Here is a 21117-nt window from a genome sequence, read left to right as displayed (position 1 = left end):
GGGACTCGAGCTCCCGTCCACACAGGAGGCCCTGCACAGTTTCTTCAAGGGCCTCCCCGCCACCCCCAGCAGACACTTCCCATCACCCTCTATCCCCTCCTAACACAGGTGCAAGTGTCCTTTGCTCTACACACCTGCAGTGCTCTCTGGGGGCGGAATGCACCTAGCTGATGTCAACCCAACAGAGGAAGACTCAATGCCAGGCCTGAGGGAAGTGGAAGACTCATTGTCCAGGATGCCTCGCCCACCGCTGTCTCTGCCCTCTGTGCCTGCCCCCATCCTCAGCTGGCTGCTCTTCTCCACAGCCCTGACAAGGTGCTTCAACTTCTCCCTAATAATCACTTTTCTCGTGTCTCCACGGGAGGTGATGGCATCCCCGGGTCACGGGTCACTGAGTGGATTACGTAAATGATGATGGGTTGTCTCAGATCATAGCCGATAGTCAGCACGTAAAAGTGACAGCGCAGGGAGCTGGGAAGGTGGCGCAGGGAGCTGGGAAGGTGGCTCAGTGGTAGAGCGCTTGCCTCGCATGCATGAGGCCCTGGGTTCAATTCCTCAGCACCACACAAGCAGAAAAAAGCTGGAAGTGGCGCTGTGGCTCAAGTGATAGGGTGCTCACCTTGAGCTGAAGAGCTGAGGGACAGCGCTCAGGCCCAGAGTTCAAGCCCCACGACCAACAGAAATAAAAGTGACAGCCCAGCATGGTTGTGCATACCTGTAATCCAATTCCAGCATTCAAAGGATGGTGTTTCAAGGCCATCCTGGGCTACAGAGTGAGACCCTGCCAAAAATAATTTTTTGAAAATGACAGCCGGCCTTGTTCCTGATGCCCTTCCCAGACCGTAGGCAGGACGGAGGCTGAACAGTCACCTGTGTGCAGGTCTCGGGACACGCTTGCTGTGTGAGCACGCTCTGGTGTCTACTCTGCCCATCCACACATCTACACTCAGGGTAAGAAGCACCCCACGCCTCTGCCATCAAAGCTAACTGACCTCATGTGGTACCCAGACCAAGCGCCAGACACTGCCAGGGAGGCAGCAGGCACTTCAGAACAAGAGCATCAGCAGGTATATACCAAGAAACTGGAAATGGAAAAACAGGATGCCGTGAAAACACCACATGTACTTTAGGATGAAGTGATGTCCTGTTGGCATGGCAACTAGAAGCTGAATTATTCAGCAGGAGACAGAGCAAGAAGCCCAGGGAGGAGGGCTGGCCCAGACAAAGGGACCCCAGAGAACACACCCAGACTCCAGGAGGCAGCCTCTGGCCTCCCAGAAGGCCGACTCTTAATGGCTGCTTTCTCTGTGTCTAATTCTGGGGCTGTTTTTCAGGTTTTCAACACAGTGATAAATGTCCAGGGACCAGCCATTATATTCTAGTCCAAGGTATCAACCCTTCACTGGTTCCAGACACAGAGGGTACACCAGGCCCAGGACCTGAGACTCTGGTGCCGTGATGTTTGCTAATCTGGGCTCTGCTTTTTGGTGCTGTGAATTTTGGTGATCAGGGCTCTGCAGGAACTCCACAGCCCCTCTCCTCGAAACCGACCCAGCCACTGCCCTGTCCCAGCACCGGCCCAGCCACAGCCCTGTCCCCAGCCCACGGCGGGCACATTGTGACATAATTGAGTCAGGAACGCTAGCATCAATTTCCTTTACCATATAAGTCAATTCCTTTCCAATTCAATGTGATAGAGAACTTGGTTTGATTATTAAACAGACAAACATTTTCCATGCACACAGTTGGAGGTAGGCATGGACGCTGTGATGCACAAACAACTCTTCTAACCGCTCGCTAATGACATTCAAACAGGATACCATGCGGATAAGCAGACTTGTCCTGTGGAACATTTCCTGGTTTATCAATAAAGTTTTACTAACACAATGCTTTGTGCACTCATTTGCACATCTATCGCTTCTTTAGAGGTCTGATGGCCAGACTGAACAGGGGGGCAGAGAAAGTATGGCCGCCCCTGGACATCACTTCCTTCTGCGTGACCCCAGGGTTTTGTACCTCTGACACCTGGCCCCCCACAGGAAGAGTGTGTGTCTGCTTCTGACACAGTGATGACCGGACACCCCTAAAACTCAAAGCTTCCCCTCACCAAAGAAGAGCACGCACACACAAAGAGGGTCCGCCTGGCGGCTTCTCTGCGTTAAGAGGCGGTACAGCAGTGCTCCTCGGCCCACGCCGTACCCTGAACTTAGAAATCTCGTTTCCAGGTTCGGGATGTGCCACGCAAATCCCGGTCATGGTCATGAGGGAGAACCTCCACCACACGGTGCCGAGAGGCCGCGGCACCCAGCCAGGCGCACGCAGGCTCGTCTGCTCCCTGTCATCTCCTGAGGTGGTCAGGGCGTGGGGGTGCCTGTGGGAGCCTCAGCGGTCGCCCGGCCGAGGCCGGCGCTCCTGAGCCCGGCCAACAGCCAGCAGCGCAGCTCTGGAGTGAGCAATCGCACCCCAGGCAAAGCTCGGGATGGAGCAATGCATGCTGGTAAAGCTTGGGGTGGAGCAATGCATGCTGGTAAAGCTTGGGATGGAGCAATGCATGCTGGTAAAGCACTTGACACCACCCCTCCACCTGTATGACCGCCCTGGGAGCCCAGGCCGGGCCGTTCCCCAGGCCCCCCACCTGTATGACCACCCTGGGAGCCCAGGCCAGCTGTACCCACCCTGCCACCAAGGCTGCAGGAGGTGAGTGCCATGCTCACTGCAGCGGGCAGCTAGCCGTGTCCCCGTTCTCCAGGAAGGACACCGGCTCAGAACGCAGAACACCTGGTGCCATGCACAGGTCTGCCTCTGAGCTTCACCCTCTCACATCCTCGGCCCTTACATCACATAAGCTCCCCCCCGCCCTGCCATCACTGCCTGCTCAGACTGTCCACAGATGGGGACTGGGATGCAGAGCAAGCACCATGGGCTGTGGACGCCAGGAGCTCTGGACACACACAGCAAAACCAGGACGCACCAACCTGTCAACCGGGACCGCTCTAGTCCTGGCAGAGCCCCGCCTGGGCCCAGGGTGGATCCCAAGGGACCACAAGCACCAAGACCTTGGGCCTCCCTGCTGTGACCCTCAAAGGACCCACAGGAGGTACTAGCACTCACTCGTGGCTCTAGATGACTTGGTACATACCCTGCCCCAGAATATGTGTGTGTGTGTGTGTGTGTGTGTGTGTGTGTGTGTGTGTGTGTGTGTGTGTGTGTGTGTGTGGAGGGGGGGCAGAGAGAGATGGAGAGACAGAGAGAGAAGAAGGAGAAGGAAAATTGAAGAACAAGAAAAGAAGAAGAATAAGAGGAGGAGGAGGAAGAGAGAGAGAGAAAAAAGAGAAAGAGAGAGAAAGTGAGAAGGGAGGGAGGGGGTGTCAAGTTTTTCCTGAAAAACTTAACAGGACCATGCACTGCTGGAGCCATTAACCATGATGCAGGTTAAGCAGGACCGCCCCTGGCCTGAGCCTGGGCTAGTGTGGCCTTGGCCACCTGCTACCCTTACTTCTTCAGCATGGATTCTGGCACCTGCAGAGCAGAGTCTGTGGGGAGAGTGATCGGGCCAGGGGGCATTCGTAATGTCTGAGACAGTTTGGATCATCATGGGAAATACACATTTTGGGGCTGGGGAGCAGCTTGGTTCCCACCACGGAAGTCTGAGCCAACACTGGCATCAAGAGCAGCTTCTGGGAGCTCTGGTCCAGCTTGGGGCTGGAGGGACCCAGGGAAGCGCCAACCACACGGCCTGGCACAGCTGCAACTGGTGTCTGGCACGGCCGGGCGAGGCCAGGTGCCCAGCCTGATATGGGCTGGATCAGCTGGATCAGCGGAGCGCCCACTTACTTGGAGAGCTTCATTTCGATCTGCTGCCGAATCTCCTGCCTCTCCTCGTCCGTCCTCCGCGGGAAGATGTTCCGCTCCTCCAGCTCCTGTTTGCTGGGCCGGTTCCTCAGCTTCACGGCCAGCAGCTCCTTCTTGCACTTCCTTGGCAGCGTTCCTGAGAGACCCCGGGGAAGAGGAGACGGGTCAGCACAGCCACGGGCAGGAGAGAGGAGGGAGGGGAGTGGGGGGCAAAACCCGCCATGCGGGGCCATGCCCCTGGCCGCTGGCCGGACGCCGGGTTACCTGAGCCAATCCTGCTGCCCCGCTGCCCCAGGGTTTACTGATGGTATGAAATAACACTGGTGCTCTGTGCTCTGTCCTCCCGGCCACAGCTGGGCTCTGCTGGGGCGGCGTAGCCCACCCCCTCCCGCATGGCCGGCCCCCTCCTTGAGGCCCAGGGTGGCGGGGTCAGAGCCTCCACTGCCCTCATGCCGCTGGCTTCACTTCTTCCTTCAACTGACATCTTTCCGCTCTGCTCGCCTGCCCAGTCGCTCTCCCTGCACCCTGGAGAGGCACAGACCCGGGTCCTCTTTAGGCTTCTGGGCTAAACAAGAAACCCGTGTGTCTGGAAGGTGGGAGGCCCTGGAATGGCTTATTGGTGTTATTTTGAAATGAAAAACAGCTACCTGGCCAGCCCAGGAACGAGCTCCTCAGGGAACACCACTGGGTGGGCAGGAGACCCGGACAGCTCTGGGTCTGAGGGCCGGGGTTTGATTTTGGACTTTTCATGGCCCCCAAATCAGTGGATTGAAATGAGAGCATGGGAAGGCTCTTGGGCAGTGGAATGAACTTACTAAGAGTGGAAATGGAGCCAGGTGAGGTGGCTTGAGCCTGTCATTCAAACTACTTGGACGGCAAGGACTGGGGGATGGTGGTTCAAGGCCTGGTCAGGCACAAAGAAGTGTGAGAGACTCCATCTCAACCAGTGGCTGGGTGTGTGTGGTGGTGTGCACCTGCTATCCCAGCCCCGAGGGAAGCACCATGGCACGAGCCTATCCTCGCTACTGACACAGAGGAGCTGTTAGACCAGGCATGGAGTAAGACCTTCCTCGGAACTTAACCAATGAAAAAAGGGGCTGGAGGTATGGCTCTAGATGCTAGGGCATCTGCCCAGCAAGCACAAGGCCCTGGGTTCAAGCTTCACTATCACCTGAAAAGAACAGGAGAGCAAAATGCAAAGCAGGATGAGCGCTGTCTGCGTGCAGGCAGAGGGGGTCCTCAGACCCTCGCCCCGAGAGGCAGCGCTGCTGGCCTGTGACCCAGCCTGTCCGGAGGAGCCTGAGGCAGCGCGGGCCAGACTCGTGCCCAATGCGTATCGTCGGTGAAGGCTTTGCTCTGGGGGACTCTGTAGTTTGACTTGGGCCGAGATCTGAGTCCTAGAGTAGCCCAAGACACCGTCCAATGCCATTGCCTCCACACACAGACAAAAATGGCTCCCCAAGGAGACCAAGTCCAACCCCCTGGGGATACAAACAAGGAAAATAGCCCCCACAGCGGGACGGCAGGAGAGAAATGTGTGATACAACATACAAAAGTGGAATTCAGCTGAGGCTTACGTTTCTAATGTGAACCTGCTGTATTCCTTAGAGAGACAGCGCGAGAGAAACATAATGGCTGCAAATCACTAGAGCAAGAACTCCAGCCGACATCTGCTACAACAGCTTCATAAATGCCAGCACTCCTGTACTTATCAGATCATAAAGATCCCGGAGGCGGTCCGTGCGCTTCGCGGGGGGGGGGGGGGGGGGGGAAGGGGGGGGTTACGAGGGCAGTGGAAAGCTGTGGTGACCTCCACACATTTAGGAAGTCTCCAAGGTCTCAGGTCAAGTTCCTCATCGCCGAGGAGGGGCTAGCGTGTGGCAGAGGGAGAGGGAATGGCGTTTTCTGGGAAGCCTCGGGTGCTCAAGCATAAACTATACTGAGTGTGATTTCATCTTTCAGCGTGTGACCAAGCAAGTGCTTAAACCTACCGCAAATGTCTGAGGATTGTCCTTATACTCTGCCAATCACAGTCATTCTGAACTGAGAAAAAGAGCTTTTTGTTGGGAGATTTCTAGGTGTGAATGAGGAATATTCTGCAGAACAAATCTGTATAGACCCAAAGGATTCTCATATGCTATTAACCCAGCCTCCAGGCCCACAGCCAGGGCACAGAGTAGGGCTGCAGGAGGAACCTCTGGGCTGTCTTCACAGGAAGTCCTTCACCAAGATATCCACAGATTACCAAAATTTGCTACTTAGAAGTCATAAAAGGACACTTCCGGAAAACTAGCTTACAATGAAGACACCATGGATTGGAGGGATATCTTTTTATCCAAGTTGACTAAATTAATCTGAGGAAGCATGCATCCCCAGAGTGTACTAACACCGAGCAGGAAGCAAACGCTGAGACTTCCTGTCTGTGGGCTGGAAACGAGGCCCCTCCCCCTAGTATTCCCAAATAGGCTTTATTGCTCTTCCTGTCCTTTGATTCAGAAATCCCTCTTAAAGGAGAGATTAAACTAATGTGATGAGATCGTAAAGAACACATAAAAGGATGCTATTCTAGTCGTAGTTATGAAAAAAACAAAAACCAACCCAAACGAACAATGGAAGAACACTTCATTAAACGACTGTACATTTGTTTGGCCTGGCTATTTGTTATCAGTTGGAAATGGGAGCGCAGCCAAGCATGGCTGTTTGATAGGGGGAGGCAGCACGTCATGAGCGTGGGGCCAGTCTGAAAGTGAGCAAGATCCTGCATGAAAACCACCCAAAGGCCCGGGGTGGGCTCGAGCAGCAGAGCATTTGTCTGGCACACTTGAGGACCTGGGTTTAGTCCACAGTATTAAAAAAAAAAAATCACAGGAGACCACAGAAGGTAAGGAAGGAATACCGGAAAGGAGCAGTGGCCAAATTCCCAGTGGCACACACCTGTGACCATGTGTGTCACACATCTGTGACACACGTCTGCATGGTAAGCTCTGCACCTGCCCTCACAGGGCACTTCCTGAGCTCAAAGCCTGTTCACTCAATGTAGAGGAGCTGGCAGGGTGAGCTCACTGGCCCTGGATGTTCATTCTGCCATATGCAGAATCACAGCGTGGGACCCCAGGAGCAAGCCCCATGCCCAAGGGCTCTCGGCCTCCAGCACCGTCTCAGTCCAAGATGGAGAAGCATGGACTCAACGTCTTTCTCTCTTCAAACAAACTCCAAGTCAGAATACATGAAACAATAGTTTCCAAGATGCAAATAGCAAGCAGAAAGAACTCTGGAAACGGGAGTCAGAGGACTAGGCCAGAGAACAGTCCCGGCTGACACCTTGGAAAGCAGCTGGCCTATGGCTCGTGGAGAGGACCCGGAAGATCCTGAAAAACTCCCTGGGTTGAGGGAATGAATCTGAGAGACCACGGAGACCATGGGACTGGGAAGGACAGAGAAGGCCCAAAGGTCGGCAGAGAAGGCCCCGAGTCGCCAGCCTATCACCGCCCCGTGGGAGGAGCAGCTCGCAGTGCTCCACGGGGAGCGCAGGCCCGGGCCGCCCCGAGCCACAGCCGAGCTGTGAGAGCACAGGCCCGGGGGCCTGCGCTGCAGCCGAGCTGGGCTCCACGGGGAGCGCAGGCCCGGGCCCAAGCCGCCACGGCTGAGCTGGGCCCAACGGGGAGCACAGGCCCGGCCCGCGCCGCGGCCGGGCCCCACGGGGAGGGGAGCGCAGGCCCGGGGCCGGGGCCTGGGGCCCGCGCCACGGCCAAGCTGGGCTGCACCACCATCCCCAAGATGCCGAGCGGCGCACACAGATGGTCCCGCCTCACCGAGGGGAAATAATTTTAGCACTGGAGTGAACACTACTCTAGTTCTATCTAAGAAAAGTGAATAGCAAGCCAGACTGTACTTATTTAGACTACTTCCAAGTAACTTAACTGCTTCCCAGAATAAAACTCAAGGGTATTTATAGGAATAGAAAAGTATCCAAAGACCTAGAAATGAATTCACAACGTGTGTCCTCCAATCAAAAATTACCACAGCTACAAGGAAGCAAAGAAAAGCTCTATGAACTAGCTTCCAGCCTGGCCAAGAGAATGGTCTGTAGGCTATCACTGTCAAAGTCAGAGGTGGTGAGAGAAAGTTCAACAGCATCCAGAGACAGACAGACAGACATTCTGTGTGGACAGAAAGCAGAGGGGACTCCAGATACAGTGCAAGGAAGGAGATGGTGGAGATATTCTCACACCAATGAAGGAAGAAAACCCAGACAACTCAGAACACCATGCGTGGCTGAATATCCTTCAAGATGAAAGCAAAATCAATCAATCAATCAATCATTCCTATATAACGTCCTTCAGGCAGAAGGACAGGGACAGCAGGTGGAAGCTGAATCTGAGCAGAGGAGAGATGAGCTGGGAACTGTTGGGCAGCGCATGGCATGTGAACATGTGGTCTTTATTATGATTTAACTCTCTTCAAGGAGAAGGGACTTTATCAATAACAGCAGCCACATGGTAGGACGTTCCGAGCACATGAATCAGGTGGATGTCCACAATAGAAATGAAGTAAGGCTATTAGCCTGTGACACAGCATGATTAGCAAATGTAGACAGTAAGGAAATAGAGGTACACTCTAAACTCTAAAGAGACCCACCACTAAAACTACCAAAATGGTATCGTTCAAAAGGCAACAGAGGAGGTAAAATGCAGTAACAAAGTATGCCCAACCGAAAAGACAGGAAAAGAAAAAAAGAATCAGGTGGGAGGAATGAACATAAGCAACCAGATGGCAGACTTAAGCCTAACCAAATCAATCAGATGCACGTAAATAGTTGGGATGCCCTAATTAAAGTCAACCATCTGCAGAATGGATGAAAAAGCAAGACGGGGGGCTGGGAAGGTGGCTCAGTGGTAGAGCGCTTGCCCTGCATGCCTGAGGCCCTGGGTTCGATTCCTCAGCACCACATAAGCAAAAAGAAAAAAGCCGGAAGTGACGCTGTGGCTCAAGTGGTAGAGCGCTAGCCTTGAGCTGAAGAGCTGAGGGACAGTGCCCAGGCCCAGAGTTCAGGCCCCACAACTGGACTCTCCCCAAAAAAGCAAGACAGAACAACATGGTGCCTGCCAAGCTTGCATGCTAAATATAAAGGCACGTGTAGATGAACAGTAAAGAGGTACATTCTCGTACTAATCACTGAAAGCTGCAGAGATGTGCTGAGATTTCACAGCAAAGAACCTTATTAGGGACCAGAAGGGTCAGAATCATCCCATGGCAGGATGGCAGATGCTACTTCACCAGGAAGGGGGAGTAAGAGCCTAAAGAGGGGCAAACGTGGTGAAAACGGGTGCAAGGAAACAATACATACATCTCTGGTTGCCGCTGGGGACGGCCATGAATTCTCTCAAGAATTCATAGAAGAGGTGAGCAGGAATCCATGGGGACAGAGCACAGCAGTACCCTCTGTCCAGGCCAGAGGCTCAAGTGCATTCCTCATTTGTACCAAGAGGGGTACCAAGAGGGATCCTGTTCTGGGCCACAAAACATGCTTCTCTCAACTACAAAGGACTCAATTCACATAAAACGAGTTCTGAAAATTGGAAGTCAATAGCCAAAAGGATCTCTAGAAAAATACCCAGTACTTGGAAACTAAACAAGAAATGTCATCAAAACCCATAGTTCCTAGAAGAAATCAAAAGCGAAACTACCAAGCATTTTGAAGCAAATGGAAATATAATATGTCATAATGTTGTTACAGGGGAATTTTATAGCATTGAATGTCTATATTAAAAAAGAAGCAATGTCTCCAATGGCATCAAAGTCCATTTTAAGAAGCTAGGAAAGCAATAACAAAGTAAACCACAAATAGGAGAGAGAAAAAACAAGATCAGACCAGGAAGCAAAAAAATAACTGAAACCAAGAGCTAGTTCTAATAATAAAACTGATGAAACTCTAGAGAGATTGATGAAGAAAGAGGAGGGCAGAAGGGAGAGGGAGAGACTGAGGGAGGGAGGGTGACATCTGATCATGTAATTATAGATATTAAAAGGATATAAGGGAATATTCCAAACCACTTTATGCCAATAAATTTGGTAATTTAGTCAAAATGGACAAATTCCTTGAAAAACTACAATCTACTAAAACTCACAACGAATTTTACAAAACATTTAAAGAATAAATGATAAAAGTATTATACAAAAATATCAGAAAATTGAAATAATGGGATACTTTAAAAACTCACTCTGTAAAGCCAGAAGTCGCTTTGAAATCAGACAAGAAAATACATTTAGGAAAATAACACTAAAGACAAAAATCAAGAATACTGATGTAAAAATCTTTTAAAGAGTAGCAAAGAGACTCCAATTATTTAGAAAGATTGTATTAAATTACTATCAAGCAGATATTATCTCATAAAAGCAAGATTACTTTATTATTCATAAAGCAATCCATGTAAGTCAACAAATTACTAAAGTACTTTTTAAAAAGAAAGAAAAGCTACACCAGTACTTCAATAAAAGGGAAAGCACTGACAAAATCTAATATTCGTTACTGATAAGATCAAAAAGGGGGGGAAAGGCTAACACCAACAACTCTTGTCAAATATGAAAAGAAGGAAACTTCCTGAACCAGGTACAGGTCTTTGAAAGGCCGTGGACTGTTGATGAAGGAAGAGCCTCCCCTAAGAGCAGGAGCAAGACAAAGATTTCCAACCTCTCCAGCTTGGGAAGTGTCACCCATGAAGACCTAGCCAGCGCCAGGAGGCAAGAGAGGAGTAAGGAAGGGACGAGAGAGTTCCAGCGTGGAAAGGAAGGAGGAAAATGTTCATACACAAGTAACACAGTCATGTGCGGGACATGCCGTGGATCTACAACGGCACTGCTGGAGAATCAGGAGGTCAGCAAGGCTGCAGAATATCTTCTTCCTGCCAAGAGCCAGCGGCTCTCCCATATGCCCAAAATAGCCATAAACAAGTAAAAATACCAGCCACACAGATCCCCAAACAGGAAACACTGAGGCAGGTCTCTGACAAGAAATAGTTATGTACTGACAAAGACAAAACATTTGCTGAGGGTGTTTTTAACAAATGAAATACTCCTCAGGCAGAATTCCAAATATCATTCTATTCCAATTCTCCCCCAAAATTCATCTGTAGATTCAGTTGAAATTCTAACCAGTGTGTGTACAGTGTGTGTATGTGTGTATGTTTGTGCATGTGTGTGTTGCATGTGGAAGGGCAGGTGTGCACGAGAATGGACAGTATGTATTGCATACATGTATATACATGTGAGTGTATGTGCTGCACACATGTGTATGTGTAAGTGTATATGTTGTACACATGCATGGATGTTGTATACATGTATATGTGTGCCTACAGGAACAGATTAACTATAAAATGGATATGCACGCATGAAGAACCTATTAGTCAGAACATTTGAAAACAAAATTGAAGAACTAATACATTTGGTGTCAGAACATATAATAAAGCCACAGCCATTCAGACAGCATGGTGCTGCGTATAAGAGACAAGCAATGGATCAATGACAAGAAAGAGAAGTTTAGGGACTGGACCACACATGTGTGGATCACTAATTTCTGACACAAGTAGTTCAGCGGAAAAAAGTATTTTTATCTTTTCAATGAACGGCACTGGGCCTTGGCTCACAACGTATACCATACATAACTGACTAAAAACAACTCATAGACACAAATGTAAAACCTGGAAGTGTAAAGCTCTGGATGAAAACGCAAGCGAGCACCTTTGTGACACTGGGCCCACCACGAGCGCGCGCCGTAGCTGAGCAGACAGCAGAGGGGGTTTCCTCAGAACAAATGGCTGCTGTACTCACACAGCCGTCCCCCAACAGGGAGGAAGTGCTCTCGGAGCAGGTATCTGATGAAGGGCTTGTATGTCAAATGTATTTAAAACATAGAAAAAACTTGCAATGTAACAAACAACCTCATCTTGAAAACTGGGAAAACATTTTAAATAGACATTTTTGCCAAACAAGGGACACAGGAGCCATAAGCCTGCGGGGGAAAATGTTCAACATTATTAATCATTACAGAAATGAAGCTGAGAACCGTCTTGGACAGCCATGGCCACCGGCTTCTAGGGTGGGCGAAGGAAGCCCTGTGAAGTGACCACGTGGTGAGGCACCCGAGAGGGGACGGGCAGGCAGGACCACTGTGGAGACAGTGCGTCCCCTTCTAAATGCATCCACGCCCAGGTGCAGCCTGGCCGTTCTGCTACTACTGATCAACCAGAGGAGGGAGCAGGCGTCCCCACAAAGCCTGCTTACAAACACGGCCGATGCTGTATTGGCAACAGCTGAAAACCACTCGGGGGCCATAATTGGCGGCCCGTCCACACCCCGACCAAGCAGCCCACCTGGCCATCCTCCAAAGTGGTGATGAGCAAAGACAGACAGGAGGTACACTCGGGACACGGTCCACAAAGAAATGTGTTTCTCACCTGACTTACGTAACTGTAACCCCTCTGTACATCACTTTTATAGTAACAATAAAAAACGTTTAAGAGTACATACTGATTCCATGTACCTGAGTTCTAGAAAGTGCTCTGGGTGATGGGGAGCAAGGAGGACCCAGGAGCAGGGGGAAGTTCGGGTGCATGTCGGACGTGCTATCTTAAGGGTGGTAACACTCACCGTGATGTACAATTCTGTATGTCAGTTTTACCCCAATAACAAAAAGGGTGGATTAACGACATCCTTGCCGATACCCCTCCTGAAGAGTGGGGACCAAAAATGAGGACTTTAAACGCAGCAACAAAGACCTTGCTGACACCTGTTCACAGGCCTCTCCCTGGCTTCCTTACCAATGAGGAGTTCCTCGTGGGGCACCGCAGGAGACAAACCCCGCTTCCCACATCTCTCCTCCCTTGAGACCTCCTCTTCCTCCCTTCTGCTCACTGCTCTAGAACCTTCCTTTCTGCCTTGGGAGCAAACGCAGCACTGTCCAGTCTACACCACTGTTCCCTCAGCTCTGAATTCTCTCGGCTGCCTCCTTGGAATGCCTCCGCTCCACATCACTCCCAGAGTCCCGCACGTGACGTTCTGGGTGGCCTTGGCTGTCTGATGCAGCTCTCGGGCCTAAGACTGGAATGTGTTCTGGTACACATGTGTGTGCTTTCGGTGTGTATTGTTTGCTGTGGTGGTTGTTCCATTCACCACGGGAGAGGAGAGAGCAAGTGTTCCCTGATCATGGCTGATCCGTGGGGCTCAGCATAGTGCCAGACATGCAGGAGGGCCTGGTGAAGGGATGTCGAGAGACCTCCAGCTGTGTAACCTGCGGCACTCTCCTCACACACCTGCCACTGCACTCAGCGCTCTCCACGTAGCCTGTTAGCTGTTCATCCAAAACACCTGTCATAGACTGCGCCGCACAATACCACATACACCTGTTAACAGCACAGTGCTCAAGAAACACGCACTGCTGTACACTATCACAATCCTGTGCATTTACAGCTGTGCGGTGCATAAGAAAGGCTCAGTAAACACTCATCCATTGCATAGAAAAACATTGAGAGACCTTAATAAATACCCATTACCCTACTGTTCTTCTGGGCTCATCTCTGGAAAGCCTCATCTTCAAAGATAAGCCTTGCCCAGAGCCCTTCCGCTTTAATGACCACCAGCCTCCCGTGGCATGCTAGGACCTGAGGCCATGCTCTGTCCGCACTGGGCGAGCAGCACCCTCAGCCCTTCATGCAAGGTCCTGAAGAGTTGCGCCCGGGGCTGCAGCTCCTCCCCAGTCAGTGGCCAGCGGAGAAGCCAGTCCACACATGGCCCTGTGGCCAGCAGAGAAGCCAGTCCACACACAGCCCTGTGGCCAGCAGAGAAGCCAGTCCACACACGGCCCTGTGGTCAGCGGAGAAGCCAGTCCACACACGGCCCTGTGGCCAGCGGAGAAGCCAGTCCACACACGGCCCTGTGGCCAGCGGAGAAGCCAGTCCACACACGGCCCTGTGGCCAGCGGAGAAGCCAGTCCACACACGGCCCTGTGGCCAGCGGAGAAGCCAGTCCACGCACGGCCCTGTGGCCAGCGGAGAAGCCAGTCCACGCACGGCCCTGTGGCCAGCGGAGAAGCCAGTCCACACACGGCCCTGTGGCCAGCAGAGAAGCCAGTCCACACACGGTCTGTGCCCCATGCCCCCTTGGGGGGCACCTGTGGCCGTGGACCCTCCCCACTGTCTGCTTCCTCACCGGAGATGATGGAGTCGTTCAGCACCTCTTCATCCTGGTACAGGAGCAAGTCGTCCTTGAGCTCAGAGTTCAAGAGCAAGTTCTCCTTGTTCTCCTCAGACTCCTTGGTGCCCTCACAGCTCCACGCCTCCTCCCTCTCCTTGCCCCGCTCCATGCTGGACGCTCTCGACAGGCGGGCTTCCACCCGCTTCTTCGGAGACCCCTTGCTCTCCCGCCCCTGGAAACTAAACCAGACAGACCGCGTAGGTGGCATCACACCACCTGCATTGACTAGGGCCTAACAAGGGGTGTGGCTACGGTGGTGCCTGGCTTCTGGGATTTGATTTCAAGTCCGGAGCAGAGTGCAAGACCCCAGAAAGACCGCAGGGCTGTGAGCCCAGGACGCACGGCTGTGCAGACTGCCGTGTGGTGGAGAGCACAGAACATGCATGTGGGGAACGGGGCCGCAGGTGGTCCAGCAGGGTGCAGAATGAGCCCATTCGGGAGCGGGAAAGCATGTCTGCCTGTTCAGTGCTCTGCCTGGCCACACCTGGGCTCTGTGCCGGCTGCCTCCAATAACCCCGCTTCCAAGCTAGAAGTGATCGCACCGGCCTCTTTCCACCCAGCACCTGCACCCAGCCCTCGGCGTTCCCGAGCCGTGGGAGAAGAGCAGCCTTCGCCCCCTGGCTTTGGGGTGCTGCACACATCTTGGGCCCTCATCCTCTTGGGACATGGGGACTAAGAGACTGACTCTAAGTGACGATGCAGGTGGCTTGTGCAGAAATCATTAAGAGCTTCTAGTTGAGGGGGGAACCACAGAAGACTGTGGAACTGGCCCGGCATCCGGGGTGGGCATCCGGGGTGAGCACGCAGGCACGGGCCCGGCATCCGGGGTGGGCATCCAGGGTGAGCACGCAGGCACGGGCCCGGCATCCGGGGTGGGCATCCGGGGTGAGCACGCAGGCACGGGCCCGGCATCCGGGGTGGGCATCCAGGGTGAGCACGCAGGCACAGTCCTGGGGGGCGGTGCCCGGGCTCCTGTGGGGGCTGAGCCTCACCTGTCCTGCCGGTGCTTCGTGGCCAGTGCCCGGTGCAGCTCCTCGATGATGCGGCTGGGGGGCAGCGGCCGGTGGACGGTGGTGAGGTGTGGGGACCCCGTGGGGGTGGAGAGCTGCCCCCGGAGGGGCGGCTCAGTGCTCTTCAAGCTGGAGCCTTGGAAGAGTGCAGCCTGGCCTGGGTGCGGGAGGGGGGAGAGAGGGCGTGCGTCACGTGCCACGCTTCGTGCATTATGCATCATGCTTCGTGTGTCCTGCAGGACCGAGGCCTTGAGGCGGGGCAGGAACCAACGAGCAAAGAACAGAATGCCCACGCCACACCCACACCACACCCACGGCCAGGCGCCGACACACGTGGAGATGCAGGGCCGGCCAGGCTCCAGGGAGCCGCAGTCAGGACAGCCCTGTCCCCTCCCTCCATTGGCGGGGGAGGGGGGGTGGCGGGGGAGCTCTGTCCCTGTTCTGTCTGTGAGGAGGGGGCTGTGCTTTGTGTGGGATGCAGAAGTATTTGCTGAGTTTCACAGCCAGACCCCCCCACACACACACACTGCCAACAGTACCCCGCCTTCCCCACTTCATTTCTTTGGGCTCCCCCTCCTGCCCCCTCCCTCGGGGGGGGCAGGGTGTGAGGTGGCACCAAGCAAGATGTGCTAGGGGATCAGGAATCCCTGCCGCGTGGTGCCCTGGCCTTGGGTTTCCCTGAGGGGACGTCCCCTGCTCCTGACAGGACCACATCTAGTGTGCTAGGAGACCTCAGCTTCACGGCAGCACCCCCTCCCACACCAGCACCCTCCACCCCTCACCTAGGAGGAAGCGCCACTGGACCAGTTTTATATCCAGGAAATGGAGGCAACGCCGTGTGCGTGCAGCACTCCCTCCCCTGGGTCACGACGCCCAGAGAAACAAACCATCACCGGGGGACGTCCCAGGAGCACCCCTGGCTGCACGCTGGACACGCGGTCCTGCCACCCGCGTGCCCCCCATTCCCTTTTCTAAGAAGAGGAGATGGGCGCAGAGTGGGCTGAGGGTTGTGCGGTTGGCGGAGGCCGCAGGGGGAGCCTTCCACCGAGAGAGGGCGCCCTCCTGTCCCCAGGGCCCAGCGGCTGACACACGGGGCCGTCCTGAGGAAGGGAGGGGCAGGATGGCAGGGATGGGGAAGCTCCCGTTGGACCCCCCTTGTCTAACGTGATGAGAAATCGGCCCTTAAACCATGATGTGGGCCACTTCCGGGCAGCAGGCCTGTGGGCACTGCCTGGATCTGGGACTTGAACCTCCTGAGCCGAGACTGTGAGCCTCCTGTTGCTCTGTCATAGCAGCTTGAATGGACCAGGCCACCTATAGCCTCCGCAGCCCTTTCCCAGGTGAGGAGGGGAAACCCGGGTAGGAGGTTTTCTACTTCTCTGCTGCCATCTAGCGGTCACATGCAGAAGCAACTCTTTACAAAATGGCAGAGCTAGAAAAGGAAGGGAAGCCCCCAGCCTGTAGCCCCTCAGTGGGGAATCCTGGCGCTACAACCCCCCCTTTAATCCCCTATCAGTTAACCACGTGGGGGGGCCGTGCCCTGACCCGAGCCCCTCCCTCTGAGAGCAGGCTGGAGGAGGAGTGGAAACCCAGCGTGCACTTACCTGTGACACTTTTTGTGAGTTTGCAGCTTCCCTTGGGCAGTGGGGTGGGCAGCAGTGGGGGGCTGGGGAGCGGTCCCGAGGATCTTTCCAGGGGTCTGAGGGGACAGTCCTGGGAGTCCGTGCCCGCTAAGGCTTGGGAGAGCTGGTCAGCGGTGGGCAGGAGGCTGCCAGGCTCAGTTTCTTCCTCACTGGACGCAGATGGCATCTTGGCTGGTCCAAAAGCAAAACAGGGCATTCAAAAACGTTCCCGTGACCTGGGGAGTGAGGGGCGAGGCCGGAGGCCGGCGGCGGCGGTGGGATGGCTGCGGGCAGCTGGCCAGGGCTGTGTCCCGTGGTGGTGGGAATTAGGGGAAAGGATGACTGTCCACACACAGTCCGTGCCGCCCGGAGAGCAGCGGCCCCCACACAGGCTTAAGTTGCCTCTGCGCTTTCTCTGTGACCGTGTTTAAATGACCAAACCTCTCTGTGCCGCCATTTCCTGTGACCATGTGCTAGTGACCCTGGCTTGCTGGCCGCCAGTGAGGAGGTGAGGCAGGAGATGGGACTTCCAGGGGCTCAGCTACCCAGAGCCCTGGGCCCCTCCCTCTCCAGCCCAGCCCAGGCCCCTCTCTCTCCAGCCCAGCCCCGAGCCCCTCTCTCTCCAGCCCAGCCCGGGCCCCTCTCTCTCCAGCCCAGCTCTGGGCCCCTGTCTCTCCAGCCCAGCTCTGGGCCCGTCTCTCCAGCCCAGCTCTGGGCCCGTCTCTCTCCAGCCCAGCCCCGGGCCCCTCTCTCTCCAGCCCAGCCCCGGGCCCCTCTCTCTCCAGCCCAGCTCCGGGCCCCTCTCTCTCCAGCCCAGCTCTGGGCCCGTCTCTCTCCAGCCCAGCTCTGGGCCCCTCTCTCTCCAGCCCAGCCCAGGCCTCTCTCTCCAGCCCAGCCCGGGCCCCTCTCTCTCCAGCCCAGCTCTGGACCCCTCTCTCTCCAGCCCAGCCCAGGCCCCTCTCTCTCCAGCCCAGCTCTGGGCCCGTCTCTCTCTAGCCCAGCTCTGGGCCCCTCTCTCTCCAGCCCAGCCCAGGCCTCTCTCTCCAGCCCAGCCCGGGCCCCTCTCTCTCCAGCCCAGATCTGGGCCCCTCTCTCTCCAGCCCAGCCCAGGCCCCTCTCTCTCCAGCCCAGCTCTGGGCCCCTCCCTCTCCAGCCCAGCTCCGGGCCCCTCTCTCTCCAGCCCAGCCCAGGCCCCTCTCTCTCCAGCCCAGCTCCGGGCCCCTCTCTCTCCAGCCCAGCTCTGGGCCCGTCTCTCTTTAGCCCAGCTCTGGGCCCCTCTCTCTCCAGCCCAGCCCAGGCCTCTCTCTCTCCAGGCCAGCCGGGGCCCCTCTCTCTCCAGCCCAGCTCTGGGACCCTCTCTCTCCAGCCCAGCCCAGGCCCCTCTCTCTCCAGCCCAGCTCTGGGCCCCTCCCTCTCCAGCCCAGCTCCGGGCCCCTCTGTCTCCAGCCCAGCTCTGGGCCCCTCTCTCTCCAGCCCAGCTCTGGGCCCCTCTCTCTCCAGCTCAGCTCTGAGCCCCTGTCTCTCCAGCCCAGCTCTGGGCCCCTGTCTCTCCAGCCCAGCCCAGGCCCCTCTCTCTCCAGCCCAGCTCTGGGCCCCTCTCTCTCCAGCCCAGCCCAGGCCCCTCTCTCTCCAGCCCAGCCCCGAGCCCCTCTCTCTCTCCAGCCCAGCTCTGGGCCCCTCTATTTTCAGCCCAGCCCTAGGCCCCTCTCTCTCCAGCCCAGCCCGGGCCCCTCTCTCTGCTGCATGCTCAGCCTCTCCATCTCCTTGAGCACTGGCTGCTTTGTTTGCTCTCTCTTGTCACTCTGTTCTCTATCCAGCCAGGCCCCACCATTGCCCAGTCCCTGGCCCAGCTTCCTTTGCGAGGACCTGGAGAAAGGGTAAAGCCACCACCACGTTTTTTACCCCTTAAGTTCTGCAGGGAACCAACAGGGACAATGGGACAAGGTGGACGCACTTTGGGACTGTCCCCCCTAAGGTCCCTTCCTGCAGGGTGCCACTTCCACTCCCCGCTGCAGGAGCACTCTCCACCCTTCTGGCCACATACCTCACCTGCAGGAGAAACTGAGGTCAGCAGAAGGGGCACTTCCCAGGTTCTCTGCGGGTCATAAACCGGCTGAGTCTCCCTGTGAAGGGTGTCTCTCTGGAGACTGCCCCTCACACTCCAGCCTCAGTGTCCCCTTCTAGTGTCCTCTCAGTGTCCCTGGGGAGGGGGCCACAGGAGGCAGGGTCAGGCACACACAGTGTCTGGGGAGGAAGAAGCCAGCTCCCTCCCCTGACTCTGCAGGGCTGGGCCTCAGGTGGGCAGTCAGCCAGGCTCCTGGGAGCAGCGCTTGAACTGCGCTGTCCACGGTGCTGAAAGTTCAGGGACGCCAGGCTGGGCTGCTGCTGCCTCTGCCCTCAGAGCGCCCAGCAAAACCTAAGATGCAGATGCAGGCCGGCCCAGGCGTCCCACGGGCTCTCTCCTCCACGTTAGAGTTCCAAGCACTCTGCCAAGCCCTTGGCTACATCAAACTCACGCCCGAGAGACTGCTGACTCCCAGTGAAGAAACTCTGAGAAGTGCACAGACACAGCTCTGGGTCCCCCAAGCAGTGAGCAATGGAACAGTGACCATGAACTAGTCCTGCATGGGTTCTTCTAGAACCCTCTCCAGACACCCACACATCTACTATCCTAACGGAAACGTATGAGACATGCTACTATTCTAAAGGCCACAGAGGGGCGCTTGCACCCACAGCCTGCTTTGATGGATTGAGCTCACACGCTTCTTGCTTCTGTGCGAATGGGTCTGGGACTTCCTGCCTGGTTGCTTCCAAGTGGGAGGGTCAGGTGGCTTCGCATCCCAATAGCTGCTGGGTAGGCGAGCCCTGTCCTCGGGGAGACCTGGCACCACCCAGCACACTCACCAAGTTGTGGGGATGGAGTCGCAGGAATGGCCAGCCTGCGGCGCCTGCCCTCCTCTGCCTCCTGCCCGCTCCCAGGCAAGTGGCTTTGCCCTCCGCCTCTCTGGGCCTGCCAAACTGCCCACCCCCACCCCACAGAAGGACCCTGGTGTGCCCGGCCCTGGGGGGAGGGGAGAGCGTGGTGGCACGTCTCCTCGACCATGCCGTCCGGAGCGCGGGTCCTCTCCACGAAGCACTGTGCCACCCACCACCACGGCAGCCTGGCCAATCACCCCCGGGCGTGACGACCCAGCGTCTTCACAGCGCCCCCTGCTTGGACTGAGAGCCCAGGCTGAGAACCACGCTGGTTTTGGTTTGGGGGTTGCTGGTTTTGTTTAGATGAAGTTGCTGGTTTTGTCTCATGATGAAGTTCAGGCTGGCCTCAAACTTGAGACCACCGGAGTACTGGGATTACAAGTGTATTCTTAAGAAATACATCTCAAATGAAGTGAATGTCATTGAGAGAGGCCAGAAGCAAAGCGCCACAGCCTGGCCTGCTCCTGGGGCACCAGTCTGGGCCCTGAATGATGGGAATGGACAGGCCACCTTTGCCCTCTGAGCCATGGGCTCCCACAGAGACCGTACAGACAGCCTCTGAACTGGGCTCCCGGGGTCTGGGTCAGCCACTGTGCTCAGCTGGGCCAGAGGGCCAGGTAGGGCTTTCCTAGACCAGCCCCAGGTGGGCTCTTCCATGCTGGGAGGCGCGGCACGTGCTCATCCCGTTTGGCCTGGCTCATCAACTCCTCCATTTCTGCTGGATCCCATCCCCCATCCCAAAATCAATCCATAACCCCTTGCTCCTCTGAGAATGAAGTTCCCCAAAGAGGATCACCGGAGGCGAGCCCGTGGAGGCCCTCCCCACAAGGCCCTGACCCTCACAGCCCAGCCTCAGACCTGCTCCCCAGCCCTCTCCCCGGGCCAGCCACACTGCTTCCCCCCGGGCCCCGGCTCCTGTGCCAGCCCAACGCGAATGCCCAGCACTCAGGCCTCAGGCGCTGCTCCTCCTCAGCCACCCCCCTCCCTGGTCAGTCCTGGACTGGTCCTTGGGCTTCCGAATCCAGCCCATCTCTGTGGAGCCTCGGCCCCTCCTGAGCTCTGGGTTCCTTTCACCACCACGACCTCCACTCCTGGAGGTCCAACAGGCAGGAGGAGCCACACACAGATCCACAGCAAGCTCTCCACCATTGTCCGAGGGCCATTCCTGGGAGCCAAGTACTCTTCCAACAGCTGCAGTCAGGGCTCAGCACAAAGTCAATCCTCCTTCACTCAGCCCAGCTCTGCAGAGCCCCCGCCCGCCAGCCAGCCAGCCGGACCCCATGTCCACACCAGTCTTCTTTCTTCTCTGTCTTGTGCCTCGTCCCTAGTTCATGGACTCCTGTCAGCTTCACCTAGAAGCTGCTTCTTGCACACCTTGATTGCTGACCTTGGTGATGGCCTCCCTCTCA

General features: G+C 55.7%; 1 protein-coding gene across 1 annotated transcript in view; it reads right to left on the bottom strand.

Annotated features, from left to right (window-relative positions):
• Phactr3 (phosphatase and actin regulator 3) overlaps positions 1–21117 on the bottom strand; it is a 119878-nt gene that overhangs the window by 17261 nt on the left and 81500 nt on the right. The window contains exons 5-8 of the mRNA XM_042699295.1: positions 16715–16924; positions 15093–15267; positions 14056–14279; positions 3835–3988 (exon numbers count right to left, since the gene is read on the bottom strand). Of these exons, the coding sequence (XP_042555229.1) occupies positions 3835–3988; positions 14056–14279; positions 15093–15267; positions 16715–16924 (763 nt within the window). The remainder of the gene's footprint in view (positions 1–3834; positions 3989–14055; positions 14280–15092; positions 15268–16714; positions 16925–21117) is intronic.

The sequence above is a fragment of the Dipodomys spectabilis genome, unplaced genomic scaffold (genome assembly GCF_019054845.1).
Source record: "Dipodomys spectabilis isolate Male_0828 unplaced genomic scaffold, ASM1905484v1 ptg000240l, whole genome shotgun sequence".
Classification (NCBI taxonomy): Eukaryota; Metazoa; Chordata; class Mammalia; order Rodentia; family Heteromyidae; genus Dipodomys; species Dipodomys spectabilis.
Note: the sequence above shows the minus strand (reverse complement) of the source record. Positions and strands in the feature narration are given on the sequence as shown.